This window comes from Phocoena phocoena, chromosome 19 (assembly GCF_963924675.1).
Source record: "Phocoena phocoena chromosome 19, mPhoPho1.1, whole genome shotgun sequence".
Classification (NCBI taxonomy): Eukaryota; Metazoa; Chordata; class Mammalia; order Artiodactyla; family Phocoenidae; genus Phocoena; species Phocoena phocoena.
Window position 1 is genome coordinate 17429997 of NC_089237.1, and position 22717 is coordinate 17452713.

At 56.3% G+C, this 22717-nt stretch overlaps 1 protein-coding gene across 1 annotated transcript; it reads left to right on the forward strand.

Annotated features, from left to right (window-relative positions):
* Positions 1-10625: 10625 nt before the first annotated feature.
* On the forward strand, positions 10626-17453 carry C1QL1 (complement C1q like 1). Its single transcript, XM_065897332.1, has 2 exons — positions 10626-11501; positions 17054-17453. Exons 1-2 carry the CDS (start codon positions 10905-10907, stop codon positions 17231-17233), a joined length of 777 nt encoding a protein of 258 aa, XP_065753404.1. The 5' UTR covers positions 10626-10904; the 3' UTR covers positions 17234-17453.
* The last annotated feature ends 5264 nt before the right edge of the window (positions 17454-22717 follow it).

Below are 22717 nucleotides of genomic sequence, written 5' to 3' on the forward strand. Positions count from 1 at the left end.
GGTTCCTGTCCACATCTGGTGGGTGCCTGGGTGCCCAGGAGCAGAGAGTTGGCCCTGCTTCCCAAGCCCAGCTTCAGGGTCCGGGGACCTGGACAAGGTCTGGTTTCACTGCCTGCTTTTTGGAGAAGGAGATCCAATTGCCTCCCTCCCCCAACTTTGGCCCTGCAAGGTAAGGACAGCCAGGCAGGTCACTGGTCTCATCTGGGTCCCTGTGGGTGATGAGATGGGCACTGATGGGTGAGTTGGCAGCCAGGCTGGAGTGGCACAGCTCGCTGCCCTGGGCACTGCCTTCCCTGCTTGTCACCACTCCTGGCTGCCCAAGCAGCAAAGAAAACCCACAGTGACAAGATCCAGAGGGGGAGAGGCTCCAGCTGGGGGTTGGTGCTGGTCTCACAGGCCACTGGAACAACAATGTGACAGTTTCTCATGGGGGGGAGGGGGGATCCCTCTGTCCCCAGCTCCTGCCCCATCTGCCTTGACCCTTGTCAGTCTCCATTTCCTTGGCCTGCCTTTGCCTCTCTTTTTTTTTTCTTTATTTTTATATATTTTATTTTTTGGGGGGCTGCATTGGGTTTTCGTTGCTGCCCACGGGCTTTCTCTAGTTGCAACGAGCAGGGGCTACTCTTCGTCGCGGTACGCGGGCTTCTCATTGCAGTAGCTTCTCTTGTTGCGAGGCACGGGCTCTAGGCGCCCGGGCTTCAGCAGTTGTGGCTCCCGGGCTCAGTAGTCGCAGCACGCAGGCTCAGTAGTTGTGGTGCCCGGGCTTAATTGTTCCGCAGCGTGTGGGATCTTCCCGGACCAGGGCTCGAACCCGTGTCCCCTGCACTGGCCACCAGCGAAGCCCTGCCTCTGTCTTATTTCAGTTATGGGCTGCTATCAGCTCTGAAGGGCTCTTGGTCCACACCTCCTCCCTCTCCCTCGTCCCCTGACCTCAGGGCCTATTCCCTCCTGCTACACACACACACACACACACACACACACACACACACAAGGACACACGTGCACGCACACACACACCTCAGGCAAAAAACAGAAGGCTCTCTCCCAGGACCTGTGATTACGACCTGTGAGGAGTAACTGGGATCTGGGGCTCCAGTGGGTTTGTGAGTGTGAGGTGGTGTATGTGCAAAGGTGTGAGCAGGTGTGCATGAGTGAGCATCAACGTGGATGTGGGAGTTAGAAAGCGTGTGTGCATACGCATGTGTGACAATGAGTGTTGCAAGAACGTGTTGAGGGCGGAGTCAGCGTGGCGATGGGTGTGTGAGTGCACGAGTGGGTGGGGGTGAGGGTGGCAGGATGGGAGTGACTCTGAGTGTGGAAGCAGAGCCCAGGGGCAGACGGACAGATGCATCCTCTGAGCTGGTGTTTCTCAGTGTAGAGGCTGCCGGGACCACGTCCTACTTGATCACCCCCATCTCTGCCATCCTGGGCTCCCTCAAATCAGGTCAGGGGGTGGGGAAGGGGGGTGAAGCCGCTGAGCTCCAGGCAGGGCCCCTGCCCGCTCCTTGGGCCTGTCAGCCACTGATCTGTTCCATGTTCCTATAAATATTTACAAATCCCAGCTGCTGAGGAGCAAGACATCCTCCGCCAGCTGGGGCTCCCAGCCTGGGAGCTGATGGGGAGGGAACATGGGGGAGGGGGAGGGGGCTTCAATGGAGAGACAGGCGCCCAGGACCCCGGGGTTCAGCTCCTAGTTTCGACTCAGGTTAGCCCGTGCACCTCTGTGTCTTCCTCAGGGACTGTGGAGCCAGAAATCTCTTCCTCCAGACCTCGGCCTCAGGAAGCCTGCACCCCTACCCGATGGAGAGGGGGGCCCCTGTACAGCCAGCCTCCTGCATCCTATTCATGTCTCTCAATTTGAGGTAAGGGGAAGGGTCTTACTTTTTTAAAAACACAGAGGATTCTCCCCGAGTCCCTGGAAGGTATTTTTTTTCTCTCCACTCAAAATCTTCCCCAGGACACTTTGATAAATCCATCTGGATCTTTCTAAGTTAGAGGCTGGAGGAGCTGTGGTTCAGGCACCCCCATCGCAAGAGCCCCCTCCGTTAGACCCTGAGGAGAGCTGAAGCATTTTCATCTGGTCTCACACGCTACCCCCAGGCCGCCCAGTCACTTCCAGAACTGGCCTGGCTGTGGGAACCGGGGGAAAGGGGAGTTGGGTGGGGAGGGCTCCCTTGCCCCAGTCCGTCAGCACCATGGCCCGGGCTGGTGGTCAGACACCCTGGCGAACCGGCCCAAGACAGTAGCCCTTCTCAGGTAGAGATTGATTATCGACTATTGATCGACTCTACCTGGCGCCCAGCACAGGCCCTTGGGCATTTGCATGGACTCATCGGCCATGTGCCTGGATCTCCAGGGCAGGTTTTCCCAGTAGGACTTGGCGGCAACTTCCAACTGCTAGCCCCACAAGGCATGTGCCTGACAGATGGCACCAGAGTCCTGGGTGTCCTGGGTCTCCCAACTCAGGCAGGCCCAGCACAGACACAGGACACTCCGAGCTCTTCCCCTGTCTTGGCTAAAATTTCAGATTTATAAATGCCGGACCTTCCTGGCCCCCTGTGGGACACCCCTTGGCCTTGCCCAGGTAATACGTACATCCTGGTGTAGGTTTGTCCAGGAAGCCAGACACTGGAGTGGGAGAAAAAGAGGGACGGGGAACCCCATGATACGCTCGGCTGCTTGCGTGGAACCAGCTGGAAACTCAGCCCTAATGCGGCATTGAAGTCAGGTCGGTGGCTGGCTGCTGCTCTGCCGGAGGGTGGAGGCCAGGACTGTGGCTTCCCATCTTCCTCTCTGGGGCCCAGATCAGCTGTTTTCACTAGGGTAGGGGAGCCTAACTACCCCAATTTCATAAGATGAGAAGAAGGGGCTGGATGATGCTGAAAACGGCCAATCTCCTTAGCGCAGAGCTGTGATGAGGGGGAGGGGAGGAGGTGCAGGGCTCAGAGGCCAGAGCCAGCCACTCTCCTCGCGAAAGGCAACGGGCCCCACCCCCGAGAAAACTGTGTCCTTCTCAGCCGCCAGCGAGGAAGAGCAGGGGCCAGGAAGGAGGGATCAGGAGAAAGACAGTCTGGCGCTGGCATGTGCTCAGGAAGAGAAGGCCAGTTATGGCAGTGGCACAGGAAGAGTTAAGAATGTTCCTAAAATAGCCCAGCCAGAGCCTAAGCCAGCCGGCTAGGGCCTCTCCCAAAGAGCCGATCTATAGCGGGAAAAGTCAGCCTGCTCTGTGCCCACCGCCTGCTGCCTGGCTGGGGGTGCTAATTAAGCCTCCCCGCCTCCACCAGCCCCTCCTGGTCCTGTGGGGTGGGGGCGGGACTAAGCAGAGGGGCCACATCTTCCCAAGAGACAGCTGGGACCAGGAGTCTTGTGGCAGGGCATCCCCCTGCCACACATCCTGGCCTGGGTCAGTGACGGGCAATTGAGTGAGTGATGGGTCAGCGAGTGGGTCAGTCTTTGGAGGGTGGGGACCGCCAAGAAGCTCATTGAACGCCAGCTTCTCCCAGCTCTGTGCTCCGCTCCACTTGGGGCATCTAGGGGTGAAATTGGGGCAGGGAGGGGCCAGAGGAGCCCCTCCGAGAACAAACCATGTCTCTGTTTCAGGGGCAGGACCAGCTACATAATTTACAGGCCTGTATGAAATGAAACTGTGGAGTCCCTTTGTTCAAAGATTGTTAAGAACTTCAAGATGGTGACAGCAGAGCATTAAACCAAGTGCAGGTCCCTTCTGAGCGCAGGGCTTTTGTCAGTGAACAAGTTGCACGTCCATGAAGCTGGCATGGTCAGGGTCTGTTTAACTAACGTTTACTAAACAGCCACTGCTCTGTTCCACCGCTCTTCCGGCTCTGCCACCTCAGAGATCCCCTCTCATTCACTCCTGTCCTCAAATGTACGGATGAGGTGCTCAAAGACCGCTCTGAACTCGGAAGGGAGGCCGGGCCACCTCCGCCCCTGGCTGACTTGGACTCTCCAGGAATACTGCTGCAGCCAGGGTTCCAGCCTTCACACCCTGCCAGAATTCTTTGAGACGAACCCTCCACTAACACCCTCAGAGGGTCTTTGGGGACCACCTAGGACAGGGATGAGCAATCAGCCCCTCGTCCTCTTGCCCCCTGACCCCCACCAGTGGGGTCCTGAAAAGAGCCCCCGGGGGTCCCATCTGGCTGTGCCTCAGATGGGCCTCTGACCTTGGGCAAGCCAAGTCCCCTCTCTGGGCCTCGGTGTCCTCCTCTGTCAAAGGAGAGGTCTCTAAGATATTTCCAGACCCTAAGTTCTAGGTCTCCTGGGGTGAGAATGGGAGGGAAGGTTTTTTCCTAGAAGAGACAGGGCTTCCAAAGAAAAAGCCCTCCCCAGTCATCCTGGGGATCACGAGGCTTTCTCCCTTATACCCCCATCCTCAGACCCGGGGGTGTCTTCCCCAGAAGCCAGGAAAACCAATGCCCCACTCCAGCCCGGTCCCTCCTCCACTGCCCTCTCCCCACTACTTCTCCTCCTCCCTGCCTTCCCCCAGTTTGCCTGGGAGCTGGGGCTGGGGTGCTGGTGGGTCTGGAAGAGTCAAGGCCTGAGGGAGCGGGTAGGTAGCCTGGGGACCGTGCTGGCCAGGCCGGGCCCTCCCTCTGCTGCCTTTGCAGGAGGCTCATCACAATTGCACTGCCTGTCACTCCCACATCCCACTATCTGTCTCTCAGGCTGACCCTGTACACCGTACACCGGCCATTATATTGGTTCCTGCTGGGGCTGCGGAACCTCATTACTTATACATGCAGCTGGGAGATGCAGGCTGGGCTGAGGGTAGACGGTCCCTCCGATTAGGTCTCCCCTCCCACAGCAGGGGGCTTTTCAGAGCTGCCTCCCTGGATCTGGATTGGGATGGGCTGCCTGTGGGCTGGGCAGGTCCCTGGAACCCTCAGGCATGAGGCCCAGGGTTCTCTGGCGAAGGGGCATCGGAAAACCTACCTGTGACCTGGGTACTTGGGCTCTGCCCCCTTCATCCCGCTCTCTCCTCCTAGGATATGGGGCTGGGGGAGGGGCTCCTGAAGGAGGTTCCTCACCAACCTGAGTCCCAGCCTGGTGTGTCCTGGCTCCCCCACCCCAAATCACGCCACAACTTCCATTCTCCCAAATGCCCCTTCTCCAAAGAGGGGCTGTGATTATGGAGGCTTTTCCCATGGAGTATCTGCAAGTGTCTGAGTTAAAATGTCATGAAGGGATTTTAAATATTTTAACAGACGACAATGAGGAGTTTTCTTTCACATGAGAATCACAGCCTCTCTGAGCTGCCCTAGACAATTCTCCAGCCCACAGAAAGAAATGGGAAGCTCTAAAATGTGATCAGAATTCCCCAACACCGTGGCAAGTTGGTGGCCTAACTGAGCCTTGAGAGCCAGTCTCTGCCTCTAGATGCCTGGCTCCCCACCCTTGCCCAAGACAGGGCTATAGACCAGTGGCTTCAACCAAAAACCAAAAATATGCCTTTTCTATAATTGAGTCTTAACCCAAGCTTTTCTTTCTCTCTAAAGGACCTAGCTTTGCTTTATCTACCGGGTATGCACCTGCTGGGCCAAGTGGTGAAGAGCCCCCACCCAGGGTCAAACAGACCCAAGTTCTCTCTCCTACTAGCTGTGTGATCCCAGGCAAGTTACTTCACCTCTCTGAGCCTCAGCATCCTCAACTCCAATGTAAAGATGATAATGATTATTCCTTAGACTTCCAGTGAGTATTAAGTGAAATAGAGTATATAAAATGTCTGGCACGTATTGGTGCATAGGTAATGGCAAAAACACTCATCCACCCTTCATTAATTTCATAAACATTTCAAGATCTTTCCAGAAAGCTGGAAGTCTCCTGCTCCTCATCCCACCCCCATCCCATCCAGATCAGGTCACTATCAGCTCTCGCCTGGACCACTGCAACCTCCTGCTACCTAATCTCCCTATGACACTCTTACTCTATTTTAATCCCTCCTGCCCAAAGGATATCTGAAAAAATCTGATTATTGGGCTTCCCTGGTGGCGCAGTCATTAAGAATCCGCCTGCCAATGCAGGGGACACGGGTTCAAGCCCTGGTCCAGGAAGATCCCACATGCCAAGGAGCAACTAAGCCCGTGCACCACAACTACTGAGCCCCCATGCCACAGCTACTGAGCCCCTGCACTTAGAGCCCGTGCTCTGCAACAGGAGAAGCCGCTGCAATGAGAAGCCCGTGCACCTCAATGAAGAGTAGCCCCCGCTCGCCACAACTGGAGAAAGCCCGCGCAGCAACGAATACCCAACGCAGCTAAAAATAAATAAATAAATAAAAATTTAAAAATCTGATATCGCTCACTCAACACTCTTCCGTAGTTTCTCATTGCCCTTAGGATAAATTATACACTCCTTGCCACAGCCCACTGAGGCCCTGCAGTCTTGTCCTTAGCACATGTTGCTCCCTTTGCCTGGAATAATCTTCCCTCCCTCCCTCTCTCCTCCATTTCTGGCAGTCATCCTCTTCACCTTGCTATTCTTTAATCAGGGCTTAACTAAAATATCACCTCCTCCAGGAAGCTTCCCATGATTCCCTGCCTCCAGATGAATTTAGGCAACACTGCTGAGTGTTTCTATAGCATTCCACATATTCCCAGGCAGTTTGTCAAGTTGGATAGCAGTTGCTTGTTTAATTGTCCAGGTTTCTACCATACGCTGTAACTACATAAGGTCAGAAGACTTTTCACGCTCATCACTGTATCTTGTGATAATAAGTGATCAATTAATATGGGCTTATAGAATGGATGGAGGATGGATAAGTGGATGGATAAATAGATGGGGAAAAAACGATACCTCCCCTCTGTAGAGTCTTCCTACAGTCCTCTGGGCAGGGAATTTTCTGTCTGTGCTTCATAATACCTAGTGCAAACCTCTACCCAAGCTTTAGTTTCCTCAGCTATAAAATGGGGGAAATAATAGTATCTACCTGGTGGGGTTATTGAAACAAAATTATATAAGCCATGTAATAGTTTTAAATCAATGATAATAGGTTGTTACATTTAAATGAGGTAATCCATGCAAAGTGCTTAGAGCAAGTTCTTGTACTACTAAGCGCTCAAAAAATATTCATAATTATCATAGCACTTATCATTTCTTCCTGCCTGTGTCCCCTGCCAAAGAGTGAGCTCCTTAGGGGTACTGCTTAGGTCTTGATCATTTTTGGACACACCCCCTTACGGCCTCACAGTGCCCAGCTCGGTGCTTTCAGTAAATGTTTACTGAGTGAACAAGTGAACAAATGAACACAGATTTGCCAGCCGATGAGTCAGGGCACTGCACTCTTTTTCATCACTCACAAACCCAGACACACACTAATGCAAACAGTCTCTTACAATTCACACCCACTCACATTCATTCAAAGAACCTCAAAATACCACAGAACAGCCACCCAGCTTCCTAAAGTCAGCCATGCATCAAAGAAGAGACTTACCCACTTTCTTGCACCCACCATACAGCACCTCAATGCCCAGTACCCCCTCCTCACCTCTGGAATGATGGGGGCTGTAGGAGGGAGGGAGCTCCCACTCACAGTAAGGAAGGCAAAGCTGGACCTTCTGCCCACAGCACTGGCAGTACCGCAGCTACAGATAGCACTGCCCTCCCTCCCTTCCCTGGGCTCACCTCCTTCCTTTTCTGAAAATCTGGGTCCCTGGGCTTGGCAGGTGGTTGAGGAAGAGGCCTGGGAGCCAGAACTCCTGGGTTCCTTTCTCATTCATCTAGTCTTGTCTCTGAACCCAGAAGCATAGGCCATTGTCCTCCTCTCCTAGCGCCAAGCACAGCAATTTGTAGGAAAAAAGGCAGGATGAGGAGATCCCATGCCCCGGGGTGGTGGAAGGGTCTTGCTGTGAAATAATTATATTAGCCATCCTTTACTTGGCGCCTAATAAGGGTCAGATACTGAGGCCAGCGGTTTGCTACCTTCATTATTACTCATTTAATCCTTATAACAACCCCTTTTCCAGAGGAGAACACCTGAGACGCTGGTGGTTAGTCGGTAGCCTAAAATCACCACCTGGGACTGGCATGCAGGTCTCTAACCCCGGAATCATCAGCGGCCAGGCTTAGAGAGCTCGGGGTAGATGGGGTAGGAGGGGTGGAGGTCCTCAGGTATTAAGCTGGGGAGACGCGCCCCCGTCTCAGACAGTACCCGCCCCCCAATCAGCCAGGCCCTCTTGTCCCGGGGAAGAGGGGCTCGGAGCGCCGCGGCGGAGGCCCCTCTCCCGCGGGGACCTGGGCAGGGCCGGGGCGGGGCCGGCGAGCCTGGGGGAGGCGCGGAGCCGGTGGCCCAGTATCACAGGCCAAGATGGCTGTTAATTAAAGTGCTGGCACCTGCTCCTCTCTGCAAAGTTTGAAGCCGTTATTTTCCACTCCAGCGAAGCGGGGAGAATCCGGCTGGGCTGACAGAGACGCCACACCGCGCTAGGGGAGCGGGCGCTCTTTCGGGTCGGGGGGCGGGCCGCCTTGCAGCGCCAAGCGCGCCCCTGGACGCCCCGGCGAGCGCCTGGGGTGCGTGCTCCCGCCCCTCCGCGGCCTCGGGCGACCAGCCGCAGTTTCCCCGGCGGATTCGGGAAGGACTCCGGGTGACAGACGAGCCCCAGCGGCACAGCAGAGGAGAGAGCCGTGTGCGCGCGAACTAGGGGGCGCGGGATTGTACAAATCATACGCCGACGACCGCGCACTTGTCCCTCGGGTCACCAGCCCTGTCGCTCTTGGGGGAGTCATACTGGGGAGACCGCCGTGGGGGATGGGAGGCCGGACTGACAGCCGAGAGTCGGGACTACTCTTCCCGAGCCTGGCGGGGCGGGGGGGGGGGTCTAGCTGTCCTCCTCCGCCTGCACTTAACGCCTTCCTCCCTCTAGGAAGTAATCGGTACCTAGAGACCCAACTGGGTGGCGGTTAGAAGAGCTTGGAGCCAGGCTGGCGGTTTGAATCCCAGCTCTATCGCTTATTAGTTGTGTGGCTTTGGGCAAATCTCTTAACTTCCCAGAGCCTCGGTTCTCCCGCTGTAAAATGAAAGTAATGATGGGCTTTACCTTCTTGGATTGCTGTGGAGATCTGGTGTGATGGCCTCTGTAAAGCAGTCAACACAGGGCCTGGCACACAGAAAACCCTGAATAAATGCTATTGATTGAATTTTTAGCTCCTTCCTTGGCGAGGGGATTACTCTAACACGGGCTCGGCGGTGCTTGAAAGGTCCTCTCTCACAGCCCCCACCCCCCGCCCCCGACATCCTCCTCCTGTTCTTGTCCTCCTCCCAGCTCAGGCGGGGTTAATCAATCTCAGCTTTGGGAGGGGTCCTCTCAGGAGAAAGGAGAAAGGCTGGAGGGTCATCCTTTAGCAGCAGCTCGTGGCCTCTGCATGGCAGAGCCCTCCCGGGTAGGCTGGATAAAGGAGGGTGAGACGGAGCAGCGGAGCAGCACAAACTGGGCCTCAAATAACGTGACAAATATTTTGATGGAAGCAGACGCCTTCTCGTTTATGCAGCCTAAACACTTTACTGCACTTGAGGAAGAGGAGTGCCTTATACAGCCTGATGGGGAAAAGAGTTAGGAGCTCAGGAGGCTCGAGTTTGGGTAGGAGCAGAGAGCTGAGGGACTGGGAGAGCTCAACCCCTCCTCTTGGAGCCTGGGAGAGGCGGTCACCACCCAGGGATGTGTTTGTACTGTCAGAATGGAGAAATTACCTGGGGTGCCCACTTTCTTAGGGCCCCGATTTCTGCCTTGCCTAAAAGCAGGGAGAAGGGAAGTGACCAGAGTAAGATGGAGGGGCCCCCGGCCCCACGCCCATCCCCGGGAAAAAGCAGCCTGACCTGGCCTGGAGCGCAGGCAGGAAGGAGCAGAGGTAAGGAGGTGTGGGTAGAAGGTCCTGCTCCTCCTGGGGAAAGGCGGTCCCGCCAAAAAGAGAGGAGGGAGCGGCAGATGTTAGCACTCGGGATTCTGCTGGGCACCCTGACAGGCATCCCACCACCACCCCCATCTCCCGGACAGGTTGTCTGCGAGGCCTGAGGGCGGATTGGCCCCCTCCCTATCCTCCTGCCTTCCCCTCTTCTCCCCCCTCATAACCCTCTTCCTTGTCCTTCCTTCTTGCTCCCCGCTCCTTCCTCCTCTCAATTGCTCTTTGTCCCCTGAAGACCGGGGTGCCCTACCCCAGCCTCCAGCCCCTGCGGGCCGTGGCCCCTCGTGCCTCCCTCTGTCTCTCTCGGCTTTCCTCGTAAGCGACCCTCGAGTCCTCTCCCTCCCAATGCCCCTCGGCGCTCTCTAGCTCTCCCTATGACCCTCTCTTCCATTCGCTTTTTCGTCCCTAGTCTTCCCTTCTCTATGCGAGCCTCTCCTATGTCTGAGACTCTAGCACCCTCTCCATTTCCGAGGCCCTGTCTCCCTCAGTCAGTCTCCCCTTTCCTCTCCCGGCTCCAGCCCCCTACCCCGCGGCCCCGCCCCACGGCCCCGCCCCTCTTGGTGGGCGGAGCCCTACCGTCCGTGGCCCAATTAGGCGCCGGCCCAGCCCTCAGCCCCACCCCTCACGGGCGCAAAGCTGCGCTGAGCGGGTGGGGCTGGATAGGGCGGAGGGGGCGGTGGCTCGAGTGCGGGGAGGCAGGAGGAATCAGGCAGGAGGCGGCGGCCGCCGCGCTCAGTTCTGCCGCGCCGCGGGAGGGAAGCGCGAGGCGGGAGCCGGCGGCTGGGCTCGGCAGCGCATCCAGCGCAGCGCGGCGCCCCGGGCCCGGCCCCATGCCCTCAGCCCCGCCGGACCGCCCTTGAGCACGGGCGCCCTAACCGCGCCCCCCGCCCGCCGGCACCATTGCCCCGACGGCGCGGCCTGGCGGCCCGGCGCTCCCCAGGCTCCGCGCCGGCCGGAAGACGCTCCTGGCTGCCGCCGCGGGCGTGGTGATGCTGCTGGTGCTGGTGGTGCTCATCCCCGTGCTGGTGAGCTCGGGCGGCCCGGATGGCCACTACGAGATGCTGGGCACCTGCCGCATGGTGTGCGACCCCTACCCCGCGCGGGGCCCCGGCGCCGGCGCGCGGCCCGACGGCGGCGACGCCCTGAGCGAGCAGAGCGGCGCGCCCCCGCCCTCCACGCTGGTGCAGGGCCCCCAGGGGAAGCCGGGACGCACAGGCAAGCCGGGCCCTCCCGGGCCCCCGGGGGACCCGGGTCCTCCGGGTCCTGTGGGGCCACCCGGGGATAAGGGTGAGCCGGGCAAGACCGGCCCTCCTGGGCTGCCGGGCGCGGGGGGCAGCGGCGCCATCAGCACGGCCACCTATACCACGGTGCCGCGCGTGGCCTTCTACGCCGGCCTCAAGAACCCTCACGAGGGTTACGAGGTGCTCAAGTTCGACGACGTGGTCACCAACCTAGGCAACAACTACGACGCGACCAGCGGCAAGTTTACATGCAACATTCCCGGCACCTACTTTTTCACCTACCACGTCCTCATGCGCGGAGGCGACGGCACCAGTATGTGGGCGGACCTCTGCAAGAACGGCCAGGTGGGCCCGGCGGGGGCATGGGGTTGGCCTGGGGGCAGGGCATCCAGGGAGCCCGGGGCCGAAGGGTACGGAAGGGCGCAGGTGGAGCCCCTGGAGCGGCTTAGGCGTTACAGGCGGGGATGGTCCAGGCTGGCTGGCACCCCTAACTCCTCGGTTCCTGGGCACCAGCTCCAAGGCAAATGCCGCTGGGCACCTGCGGCATGGAAATGAGGGAGATAAATCCAACTAATAATCAGAGCGCAGGGTTCCCGGGCGCGCGGACTGGCCCTTGGGGGCTTGGCCCTTGGGAAACAGCATCTGAGAGCTGGGATTCTGGTTGATACCAGCTGGTGATGAGGGGACGAATCAGGCTGGGCTCTGGGGAAAGGCAGCATCGGCGCCCACGGGCGCCTGGGCGCACCGCTAGGCGCGCAAGCGGAGAAAGCGAGCTATAGGAGATGTTTTGCGCACAAAGGCAAAGGGAGCCGAGCGCATAAAGCCTTAGCGGCAATACATCCCCCGCCCTAAGGAAGGGACCACTGGGCAGATCTGACACCCTTTGCAAAACCTGGGACTGCTTGGCCCCTTCCCCCTGTGTCAGAGCTAACGGCACAAAAAGACGGCCTGGGGGGGAAAGTTTTTCCTCCTGAGGCAGGGCAAAGAGGTGGAAACTCCCCTCCTCTTTGCTTCCCAGCTGCAACTCCTGATTCCTGGGGTGTCGGGGAATCCTCTTCCTTCCCTATCCCCATCGGAGAGACCAGAGTGGCAGGCACCAAGCTCACGAGGTCTTTGGTACCTGGGACCGGCAATGCCTCCTACTCTCCTTGGAACCGCTGCCCCGGGACCAATCTTGACCTAACCCTGCCCCAGGGTGACAGTTTTACGCAGCTCCCTTCGCTTTGATTCCCCCTCCCTTCTCAGTGCTCCCAGACCACGGTGGCCTGGGGCCCCTGGGGCAGTCGAGCAGAGCATCCTTATGGAAGAAGGTGTCTGTGCCAATCAGAACTAAAGCTAGGCTGATGGGAGTTGGGAAGGAATCTCCTGCGACTGAGACCCAAGATCCTGCTGGAACCCCTCCCACTGCAGCACTACCCTGAGGCAGACCCTGGCTTGCGGGGTGGGGGAAAGGACAGGCCTGAGAGTCAGCAAAAAGCCTACCAGGTGCTTGTAAGTCTGCCCCCTGCCCTCTCTGCCCTCTCTCCCATGCCTGCTGTGTCTGGTTTCTGCCTCTCCCCTGCCTCTTTCTCCTATCTCTCCATCTCTTGTGCTGGCCTCTCTCCTGTGTCTACCAGTCCTATCTGTCTCTCCCTGGGTTTCTGGTCCCTCATCCCTGGGTTTAACCCTCCCCCCTTTATTTCTTTGGTGTCTCTCTCCCACTTGTGTCTATCAGGCTTCCTGTGTCTCTCCTCTTTGTCCTTGGTTCTTGACCAAATGGGAGGCCCTAGTATCCAGTTAGGGCCATCTCTGCAGACAGCCCCACAATTCCCCTTATTAATCGCCTGTAAGGGATGCAACAATGTCACCTTCATTGATGGAATTTCTTCCTTTCCTAAAGAAAGTTTGGGCTGGCATGAAGTTGAGGTTTCAGGGGGCTGGGGGCCCAGCTTGCCTGAATAGGGAGGTGGTCACCAGGCCACCAGTGGGCCCTAGACCCTGTGCTACTTCAGGAGGGTGCCACAGGGCCCCAGAGATGAGACAAGAGAGGCCCCAAAGATGGTGTGTGCTTGGGGCAAGGACACTTGCTGCAGTCTCAGGGAGGTGAAACTGACCCAAAAGCCTCTTTTTACCCCCCGGGGCAGGACATCGACAGAGCCTGACAAGGAGGTGGCACCATAGGCTGGTAGAAGAAATGAGGTGGCTTTAACCAGGGGTTTCAGAGACCCAGCATTTTAACAGTCACTCAGACCATTTCCTCCATACACATAAAAAAATCCAAGCAGTGGGGTGATAGGCTCTGGTCCTCCCCTACATCCTTTATGACTTCTTCCGGATTGTCCAAGAGACTCCTTTAATCTTACTGGTCATTCTTTATATTAGCTTTGAGCCCCTACTAGGAGCCAGGTTTGGGGTTCCAGAGGTTCAGTCTGCTTGCCCTCCAGAACCTTGTGGTCCGTGCAGGGGAGACAGTAGTAAACACACAATAACACAGCCCAGCTATTATTGAGTGGGAGAAGGATAGGGAGACCATTGGCACTCCTGTCCCCAGATGTGTCGGCTGGAGGGAGTGATTCAGTGGGGCCTGCCCCAGCTCAGACCAACCTGCTCTGGGGAGAGGAAGGTGAACCTGGGTCCCCAAGGTGAGGAGACACAACTAGGGAGAAAATGAAAAGGTCAAGTGTAGGGAAAGGCTGGCTCAGAGGTGGACATTCAAGTGAGCGGAGAAAAAAATGATGGGGCTGGGCAATGGGTGGGACCAGAAAAGAGGAGCTTGCTCCTCCCACACCTTCAAGTCCAGGGGTGACCCTGAGCTCTGTGCTTTTCCTTCCTGGCTTCCTGCCTTGCAGAGAGGCTTCCAGAATTTCCTCCAGAAGGTAGAGCTGCATCGGGGCCCTGGCCCTTCCCTGGGCAACAAGGGGAGGTGGGGCGTCACCACCTTCCTGCCTGGTGCTGAGACCCCCTCTCTGTCCTTGTGTGAGGCCCACCAGCCCCTCTATCTAGGGGTAGCTTTGAGTCACCACTGCACAGCCTGATGGCACTAAGCCTGAGTCATTAGGACATGGGCACCTGAGGAGCCTGAGGAAGGGTCTCTAGGTTGGGGCTGGTGCCCTGGGTGAGGTGAGCCCCCTGCAGCTCCCTCTAAGACCCACAGTTCAAGGACTTCCCTGGCTGTCCAGTGGTTAAGACTTCATGCTTCCAGTGCAGAGGGCATGGGTTCGATCCCTGGTCCCTGGTCAGGGAACTGAGATCCCACGTGCCGGGCAAGGACACGAAATTGATAAACAGGGCTAGAGAAGAGGGGGCTGTGTGGGGACAGGCCAGGGCCTATGGGAAGGCAAGTATTACAGATGGGCAGGGGCTTGGACACCAGAGTTTGAGTAAGGTGAGAAGTGGTGGGGTGTGTAAATTGGGGACCATGGTATAAAGACCTAACTGGAGATCAGCCTCTCTGATGGGAGGAGAGGGGCCCCCTGCTGTCCTCTCTGGCCTCTAATGCCTTTCACAGCACAGAACCAGTGCCTGCATAGTAGGGACCCAGCAATGGTGTGAAAGCACAAGTCCCCTGTGGACCAGGCTGGCTGCCTGTGGGAGCCACACCTGCACATCCAAAACCCCAGCATCACTCTGGGGGTAGGGGCACATTTCCTGGGTTCTCTGCCCCCACCCCACCCCCATTCCAGGCCCCTAATCGGACCACTGCCTCAGTTTCCTTTATTGGCAGCCCTTGAAGAGGTGCTTCTATAGCACCCCCTCCTGAAAAGCCCCAGACTTGCTTTCCTGCTTCCAGGACAACCTCAAATCCCCAAACTTCCCCTCTGCCCCCAGGAGGAGCTGGATGCCTCAACTGTTCCCAGTCTTGTGCAGAGAATCAGGACCCCTGGGTTCCATTCCCGGATCCCCCACTGTCTAAGGATGGAAGAGCATTAATTCTCCCTGCCTCCGTGGATAGTCATGATAATCACAGCAACAATCATGGAGATGAATAAATAATAAACATAAGCGTAACAGTTCTGACGCTTGTCACATCACCAGGAGATTCCTGAGGACAGATGACGGTATTCTAATGGATTTGGCTATTACGAAGCACACTGTTTTAATGAGTTAAGGCTAAATTAATCTGGGTAATAAAAATAATTGTTATTAATAGTAATTTATTAGCAAAGATAATGAAATGCATGTGTAATAATAAATGCTACCAGGATTAGGGCCCAGGGAACAATACAGGAGTCGGCTGCTTGCTTTTTTCAGCTCTTTCCTAGTAGCTCAAAGCCCATCAAGATTAAAAATTTTTTCCTTCACTGTCAAAAAGCTTCTACACTGGTGGCAGTGGTGAGGCAGGATCTTCTCATCCATTTTCTAAATGGAGAAACTGAGCTCCTTGGCAGACGGCATCTCTCCCTCATTTGATTTTCCACCACCTTTAGCTGGACCAGGAGTTTTCCCAACTGAGTGCCCCAAACAATTCCCTCCCAGGTTGGGGAAGAAGAGCTTGAGGGGCGAGAAGGGGCTGAAAGGATCTGGGCTCTAACTGGCAGACTGCATGCAAATATGTCGGGTCCTCCTGGTGCAGCATTGCTGCGGACGGAGTCAGCAGCTTTGGCACGGCTGATCTACAATTCTGCCTTCTGTCCAGGAGGGAGGATGGGCCCCTCCCCTAATTTGGCTTGGTCCAGCCCTGACTGTCAGCCCTTGGGGGAGTTGCCTTCAGGGAAGGGGCAGCATGGAGAGGGGCTGTTGAGGAGCCTGGCTGAGAGAACCCCATTCAATGCAGCCTCCCCCCAACACAAGCCGGAACTTGGAGATGGCTCCTCTCTTCCCATTCTCCACCCAGAATATCCCGGAGAGGCCCCAGGTCAAATGGCTCAGGACTTGCGCTGGCCTCAGCGGTCAGAAAGGAATGCCTGGAGGGAATTTGTCCACCACCCCACATCCTCATTATCTTATGATTATAGTCTGAGCCCCCCAAATGATGTGTCAGGCTTCAAATCCAAAGGCTGGCGCTCCCCTGCCCCATCATCCTGCCTGTCCCGCCCCTCCTCCATCCAAACAAGGAGCAGCAGAGATATCAGACCAGACTGAGGATCACAGAGGGATATAAGGCTTGGCTCCCTTCTTCCCATCCACTTCCTTTCTACCACCGTGGGGTGATACAGGAGGAGCCGGAAGTCCTCTTTGGGTTGGGGGAGTAGTCACAGGTATAGCTACAGCTCCTTGGAGGCGGGATGCAGGCCCAGCCTGAGCCTTGGGAGGGGAAGTAGTGACCAGGCCTTCCATCTCACTGCTCTGGTGTGAAAGACTCCAGAACGGACTTCAGACAAGGCGTCCACAGAGCAGGCCCTGGTACTACTGTGGTTGCTTACTAGTAGCCTCCAGGCCCGAACCTATAAGGCCAAGGGGCTCCCTCCTGTCCATCCACTGACATAAGAACAGGTGGATGAGGCTGAGATGTAAGGCATGATTAGCACAATAAGGCAGAGAGGAACCAATGGTGAGAGAGGGGATGGCCCTCCATCCCTTAGGGGTCCAGAGAATTCCTCTCTGCAAGGAGGGAGTTCCAGGCTGAGGCATCCCGGAAACATTGTTGAAGTCAGACAGTGAGACCTAGGGGAGTTAAGGAGGCCGATTACACCTTGACTGCCAATTCAGACCCAGATTACACCTGCCCTAGAGATCCAAGGCTCCTCTGTAACCCCTTCCCAAAACACACAGTTATGACTGGACAGGGCAGTGGTGGGATGATGGGAGAAAAGCAGGCTGAGAGCCCTGATGGAGCTGGAGGTGGGGCTTTGGGGGCTTCCAGAGGTAGCTGCCTTACCTCTGACGGTCCCCCTCCCTCCCTGACCCCACTTCTCTTCCTCCTCCTCCCCTACCTTCTCACACACACCCCTCTTCTCCTACACCCACCAACCCCGCAGGTGCGGGCCAGCGCCATTGCCCAGGACGCAGACCAGAACTACGACTACGCCAGCAACAGCGTGATCCTGCACCTGGACGCGGGCGACGAGGTCTTCATCAAGCTCGACGGAGGCAAAGCGCACGGTGGCAACAGCAACAAATACAGCACATTCTCTGGCTTCATCATCTACTCCGATTGAGCTCTTCGCGACCCCTCCATCCCCTATCCCCCCGGAGGTCCCCTCCCGGCGGGGCAGAGGATGACCCGTCCCCCTACCCACACCCCCTCGCTGCCCGCCACGGCCGCCGGCTTCTCCCGGCTATGACGCCCCCGGCCTGCCCTCACCACCGTCCGGGCCGCAGCAAGCCCTCCCGCCGTTTCGCCACAGAGCCGGGTCCAGCGCGCCCCGTCCCGGTTCCCCCGGAGGCGGTGTTGACCACCCCCGCCCCGGCCCGCACTGTATATTTGTACAATAGGATTGTTTTTGCCCATCTGACCCACCAGCCCGCCCCAGCTGGGGGAGAGGTCTCTGCGGGGTCGCTCCCCGTGCTCGGATGCACTGCCCACCCGCTCTGGGGTGGCGCTGCCTGGGGGAGCGGTGTGTTGGGGGCTGGATGGCTTCCCAGCTACAGCCCTGGCCGGCTGAGCCCCGTCTGACCAAAGCTATAATAAAACACTTCCACCCCGCTGGCTTTCCGACTGCGCCCTGGAGAGGAGTTGCAGGAGGGGACCATGAACCCTGCCCTCCTCCAGGCTGGGAATGAGTCTGCTGAAAGCTTCTCACGGATCCGTGGGGAGCCAGGCTCCAGAGCCAGAGCTGCTCCAGGAGGAGGTGGGCCGAGGGGCCCAATGCCCACCACAGCCCAAGTGGGCCTGGGCAGCTGGAATAGGAGGCAGTTCAGTTACATCATCATTTTCCAGGGTGGAAGAGCTCCATCTTTTCGACCTTGAAAGTGGCATCAGCATTCCAAAGGCACACCAAGTTTTAAATTGGGAAACCCAGGTTCCGGTCCCAGTGCCACAGTGTAGAATCCTGGCCGTGTCACTCTTTTCTGACTCAGGTCTGGGTTAGTGACAGCAGTGAAAGGAACAAGCTTTGCATTAAATGCTGGTTGACCCTGACCCAAGCACTTCACCCCTGGGCCTCAGTTTTCTCATTATAATGTGTAGGTGAGGAGACCTAACCTACCTCACTTGACTGAGAATTAAAGAGGTATCATGTATATGCTCAATAAACACAACTTTTATTATTATGCATCACTTTAAAGTTTGTCAAAGGCTTTCACGTATGTCGTCTCACTTGAGTCTTCCAAGAGCCCTGGGAGGTTGGATGAGTAGATTTTATTCTTTTTCCAAAGAGGTTAAATAGCTTTTAAAATAGGACACAGGGACTTCCCTGGTGATGCAGTGGTTAAGGATCCAACTGCCAATGCAGGGGACACGGGTTCGAGCCCTGGTCCAGGAAGATCCCACATGCCGCGGAGCAACTAAGCCTGCGTGCCACAACTACAGAGCCTGCGCTCTAGAGCCCGCGAACCACAGCTACTGAGCCCACGCAGCTAGACCCCATGCTCCGCAATAGGAGAGGCCGCCGCAATGAGAAGCCCACGCACCTCAACGAAGAGTAGCCCCCGCTCGCTTCAACTAGAGAAAGCCCACACACAGCAACAAAGACCCAACACAGCCAAAAGTAAATAAAATAAAATAAAATAAATAAATTTATTAAAAAAAATATAGGACACAGTCCCCAAGTTCTGTGATTGCACTTGAATCCAAGAAGCCCTTGCCTCCCTGGAGACACACTAAATCTCCTTGCCTTGTCACTACCTCCCTCACCTCCTATTACTGGCACCATGACGGTTGCACAGTTAGGGCATTCCTAAATCATAAGAGCTAATATTTAGAGAGCATCCACTCTGTGTCTGACACCATATAGGAACTTTTTAATTTTTTAAATTTATTTTTGGCTGCGTTGGGTCTTCGTTGCTGCACGCGGGCTTTCTCTAGTCGTGGCGGGCAGGGCTACTCTTTGTTGCAGTGCACGGGCTTCTCATTGCGGTGGCTTCTCTTGTTGCAGAGCACGGGCTCTAGGCGCACAGGCTTCAGTAGTTGTGGCATGCGGGCTCAGTAGTTGTGGTGCACGGGCTTAATTGCTCCACGGCATGTGGGATCTTCCCGGACCAGGTCTCGAACCCACGTCCCCGGCATTGGCAGGTAGATTCTTAACCACTGCGTCACCAGGGAAGCCCCATATAGGAACTTTATAAATATTATCTGATGGAAATGTGTGTGGGGTGGGAGTGGACTGGCAAGAAATGCTCCCATGCCCTTTAACATGGATGCTGTTGTCTTATCCATTTCAGATGAGGAGACTGAGTCTCAGAGAGGATAAATAATTTGCCCCGGTCACAGAGCTAGGAGGAGGCAAATGCCAGTATTTGAGCCAAAGACCATGCTCTTACCCGGCATGCCATATTACATAAAGACCTGGGATCTCCGAAGCAGAACGGAGGAAGGATGGCTTGGGGGCAGCCCAGCGCTTCCACTCCAGCACTGCCCTGCAGAGCCTTGATGAGATTTACAAGCATCTGCCCTGGGCAGCAGCCATGGGGTGAGCCTCTTGGAGAATCCCAAGGCTCTGCTTGAGGGAAGGGTCCCATCTGGCCTCCCCTCCCCCTGCTGGCTCAGCTGGAGAGACAGGAAGGAGGGGTGGCCTCCCTCCCAGTCAGGCCCCATGTATGGACCCTTGTCAAGGCTGGCGGACTTGAATGACTTTCTTTATCCTGTCTTCTCTCCCCTACATCCCCCTACTGCCAGCTGTGGCCATTTAATAAAATTAGCTTAATACTTGTTCCTTCCCTGTGGGGTCTGGAGATTGAAATCTGCGGGTTCCCACAAACCCAATAAAACCCCTGGCAGGTCTAGCTGGAACGAGAGTTTCCTTGGGAAGAGTGATTAGATTAGCCAGCACCGCCCCGCGCCCCCCCACCCAGTGCCACCCACAACCCCCTGTGATTCTTTAATGGCCAACTGGCCCCAGATTACCTAGCCACCACACCTGGGCATGCTCCCCAGCCCTCTCCAGAGGCCACAGGGACTGGTCTAGGACCCCTGCTACAGCAAAAAGCATGTTAACCATTTTTGTAGGGAGAGCCAGGCTGGTTGGCCTGCTTTCTTTTCTTTCTGGTGAGTGGCTGTTCCTCATGTCGTTCTGAGAGATGGGCCTAAAATCTCCGTGTCGCAGATGAGGAAATCATAGTCTGAAGAAAATCTGTGACTTGTCTATGGTCACGCAGCAAGTTTGTGACACAACTGGGACAGGACTGAAGCCAAGGACTTTTTCTTCCTTTGCAGGGCACCAGGGGTGTCCGGCAGTGCCAGTTGCCAGCTGGTTGTCACTCAAGCGGCATCCCAGCTGCCGGGGAACATGTTGGGGTAGTGTCTCCCCCACGAGACAGGGGCTCCCCAAGGGTGGATCTATTTTTTCCCCCCTCAGACTTGGGACACCTGAGGGCAAGGACTATGTCTCCATCCTCAGAATGGGAAACTTCCTGAAGGCAAGACTGTGTCCTCCATCAGCCTGGGTGTCCTCAAAGACAGTGTTTTGACTGAGTTGAGGGCAAGGTGTGTATCTCCAGAGACTGGGGATAAGGAGGGGCCGTTTCCTAGTTGCAAAGATTGTGGCCGTCCTCTCAGTGCCTCCAAGGGTAGACGCTGTGCTTTTTCTATTAAACTAGGGCTTTCTGAGACCAGACCCTGGGACTGGAGGTTCCCTGAAGGACAAACTCTGTCTCCTCATCCAACTGGGGGCTCCTTGAAAGCAGGGCACGTGTCTCGCCTCTTCCTCTGTCAGGGGCGTGTCTGCCACAGAATCATTCCACAGGGCAGGGCTGGCTAGGTGGTGGAAAGGAGGCTGGACAGGCAGAATGGTGATCCCACTCTGGAAGAAGGAAGGAAGAAGCCTCCCCAGGCTGCCTCCCCTTTAGAAAGATGTGTGATTAATTAACGAATAATGTCCCTGCCAAAGGGGTGTGAGGATGGCAGTGCCCCTGGAGCTCACCCACACGAGGAATGGCAGGCCATCCTGTGCCCAGGCAGCTGCCAGCCCTCAGAGCTGGTGTTGCCCTGGTTTCCGGGGTCAAGGGGAGCAGAGGGGGCAGCAGGAACCCACCGCTGGGGGCTACCCTAATTGGATGACTTTGCAGGAAGGCCAGGCAGGTGTGCTCGGCTCTCCGCTTCAGCTTGCTGCAAACACATCTGCCACGGGGAGGTCTAGGGGTTAATTGCCTCCCGCCTCACTCCTGGTAACCGATATTTCATTTACTGCTCAGAGGGGGAGCTGCCTGGAGAATCAATCCTGGACGAGCATCCAGGGGACAGGGGAGGCGTGGAGGCACGGGAGCTGTGTCCCGGAGGATCGCTGAGCGTCAGAGGAGGAGGCAGGAGGCAAGGACCAATTGCTCAAGGCTACTCTGGGGCTCACCTGCATTCTGCTGACGCTGACAACAGCTCCAGGACCCCAAAGAGCTGGCAGAAAATCCGAGGGGTCCAGAGGCTGCACTACTTCAGCTAGCGGTGCTGTTTCCCCTGCCCTGGTTCCTTCTGCATGTACTTACCTGGGTACCCCTGTAAGCTGTAGCAGGTTAGATGCGGTTAATAAGGTTATTTTCACAAGCGATGAAGGTATATTTGAAAAGCGGAACTGGAGGTGTGAGCTCCTCACTTCCTTCCAGGTAATAAACCTTAAAATCCTACAAATGGGGCTTCCCTGGTGGCGCAGTGGTTGAGAGTCCGCCTGCCGATGCAGGGGACACGGGTTCGTGACCCGGTCTGGGAAGATCCCACATGCCGTGGAGCGGCTGGGCCCGTGAGCCATGGCCGCTGAGCCTGCGTGTCCGGAGCCTGTGCTCTGCAACGGGAGAGGCCACAACAGTGAGAGGCCCGCGTACCGCAAAAAAAAAAAAAAAAAAAAATCCTACAGATGAAGTGATAATAAAGTGGAAGTGAAAAGTCTATACATGTTTGGGACTGGGTGGGGGTGGAAGGGTTACTGAGAGAGGGCAGCTGGGGCCTGGAGAGAAAAGGGACCAGAGGGCTCCCTGCTGCCGTGCTTTCCACATGCTACCCATTTGCCCCATCTGCCAAAATTGAGAATCAAAGCCACAGAATGGGCAACTCTCAGTACACAGCTGGAAAAACTGAGACCCAGACATGAACCCAAGGTTGCTCGGGCTGGTTCAGGGCAGAGCTAGAACCTGAGACAGCAGGACCCAGCAGACATGCAGCAGTTGGAGTCAGAAGAATTGGGCTCAAGTTCTGGCCCAGTTCAGTGTTTCAGGAAACAAAATTTCACCTCTCTGAGCCTCGGTTTCTCCATCTATAAAATGGGCCTAGTAAAAATATCTACTTGAAGGGCCATTACGAGGCAGTGGGTAAGAAATTATTAATATTTTGTAAGTTGTAAAGCAAAATGCAGATGCAAGTCTCCCAAGCCCTGTGATTTAAAATTCTTTTGAGGACTTCCCTGGTGGTGTAGTGGTTAAGAATCTGCCTTCCAATGCGGGGGACATGGGTTCGATCCCTGGTGGGGGAACTAAGATCCCACATGCCACAGGGCAACTAAGCCCATGCGCTCTAGAGCCCAGGTGCCACAACTAGAGAGCCTGCGCCCTGCAACTACTGA

What these genes read in the sequence shown, in the direction of transcription:
- C1QL1 (XM_065897332.1), top strand. Translation starts at nt 10,905, where the DNA reads ATGCTGCTGGTGCTGGTGGTGCTCATCCCCGTGCTGGTGAGCTCGGGC. An exon ending in ACCTCTGCAAGAACGGCCAG is followed by an intron (nt 11,502 to 17,053) that starts GTGGGCCCGGCG and finishes CCAACCCCGCAG; the next exon opens with GTGCGGGCCAGCGCCATTGC.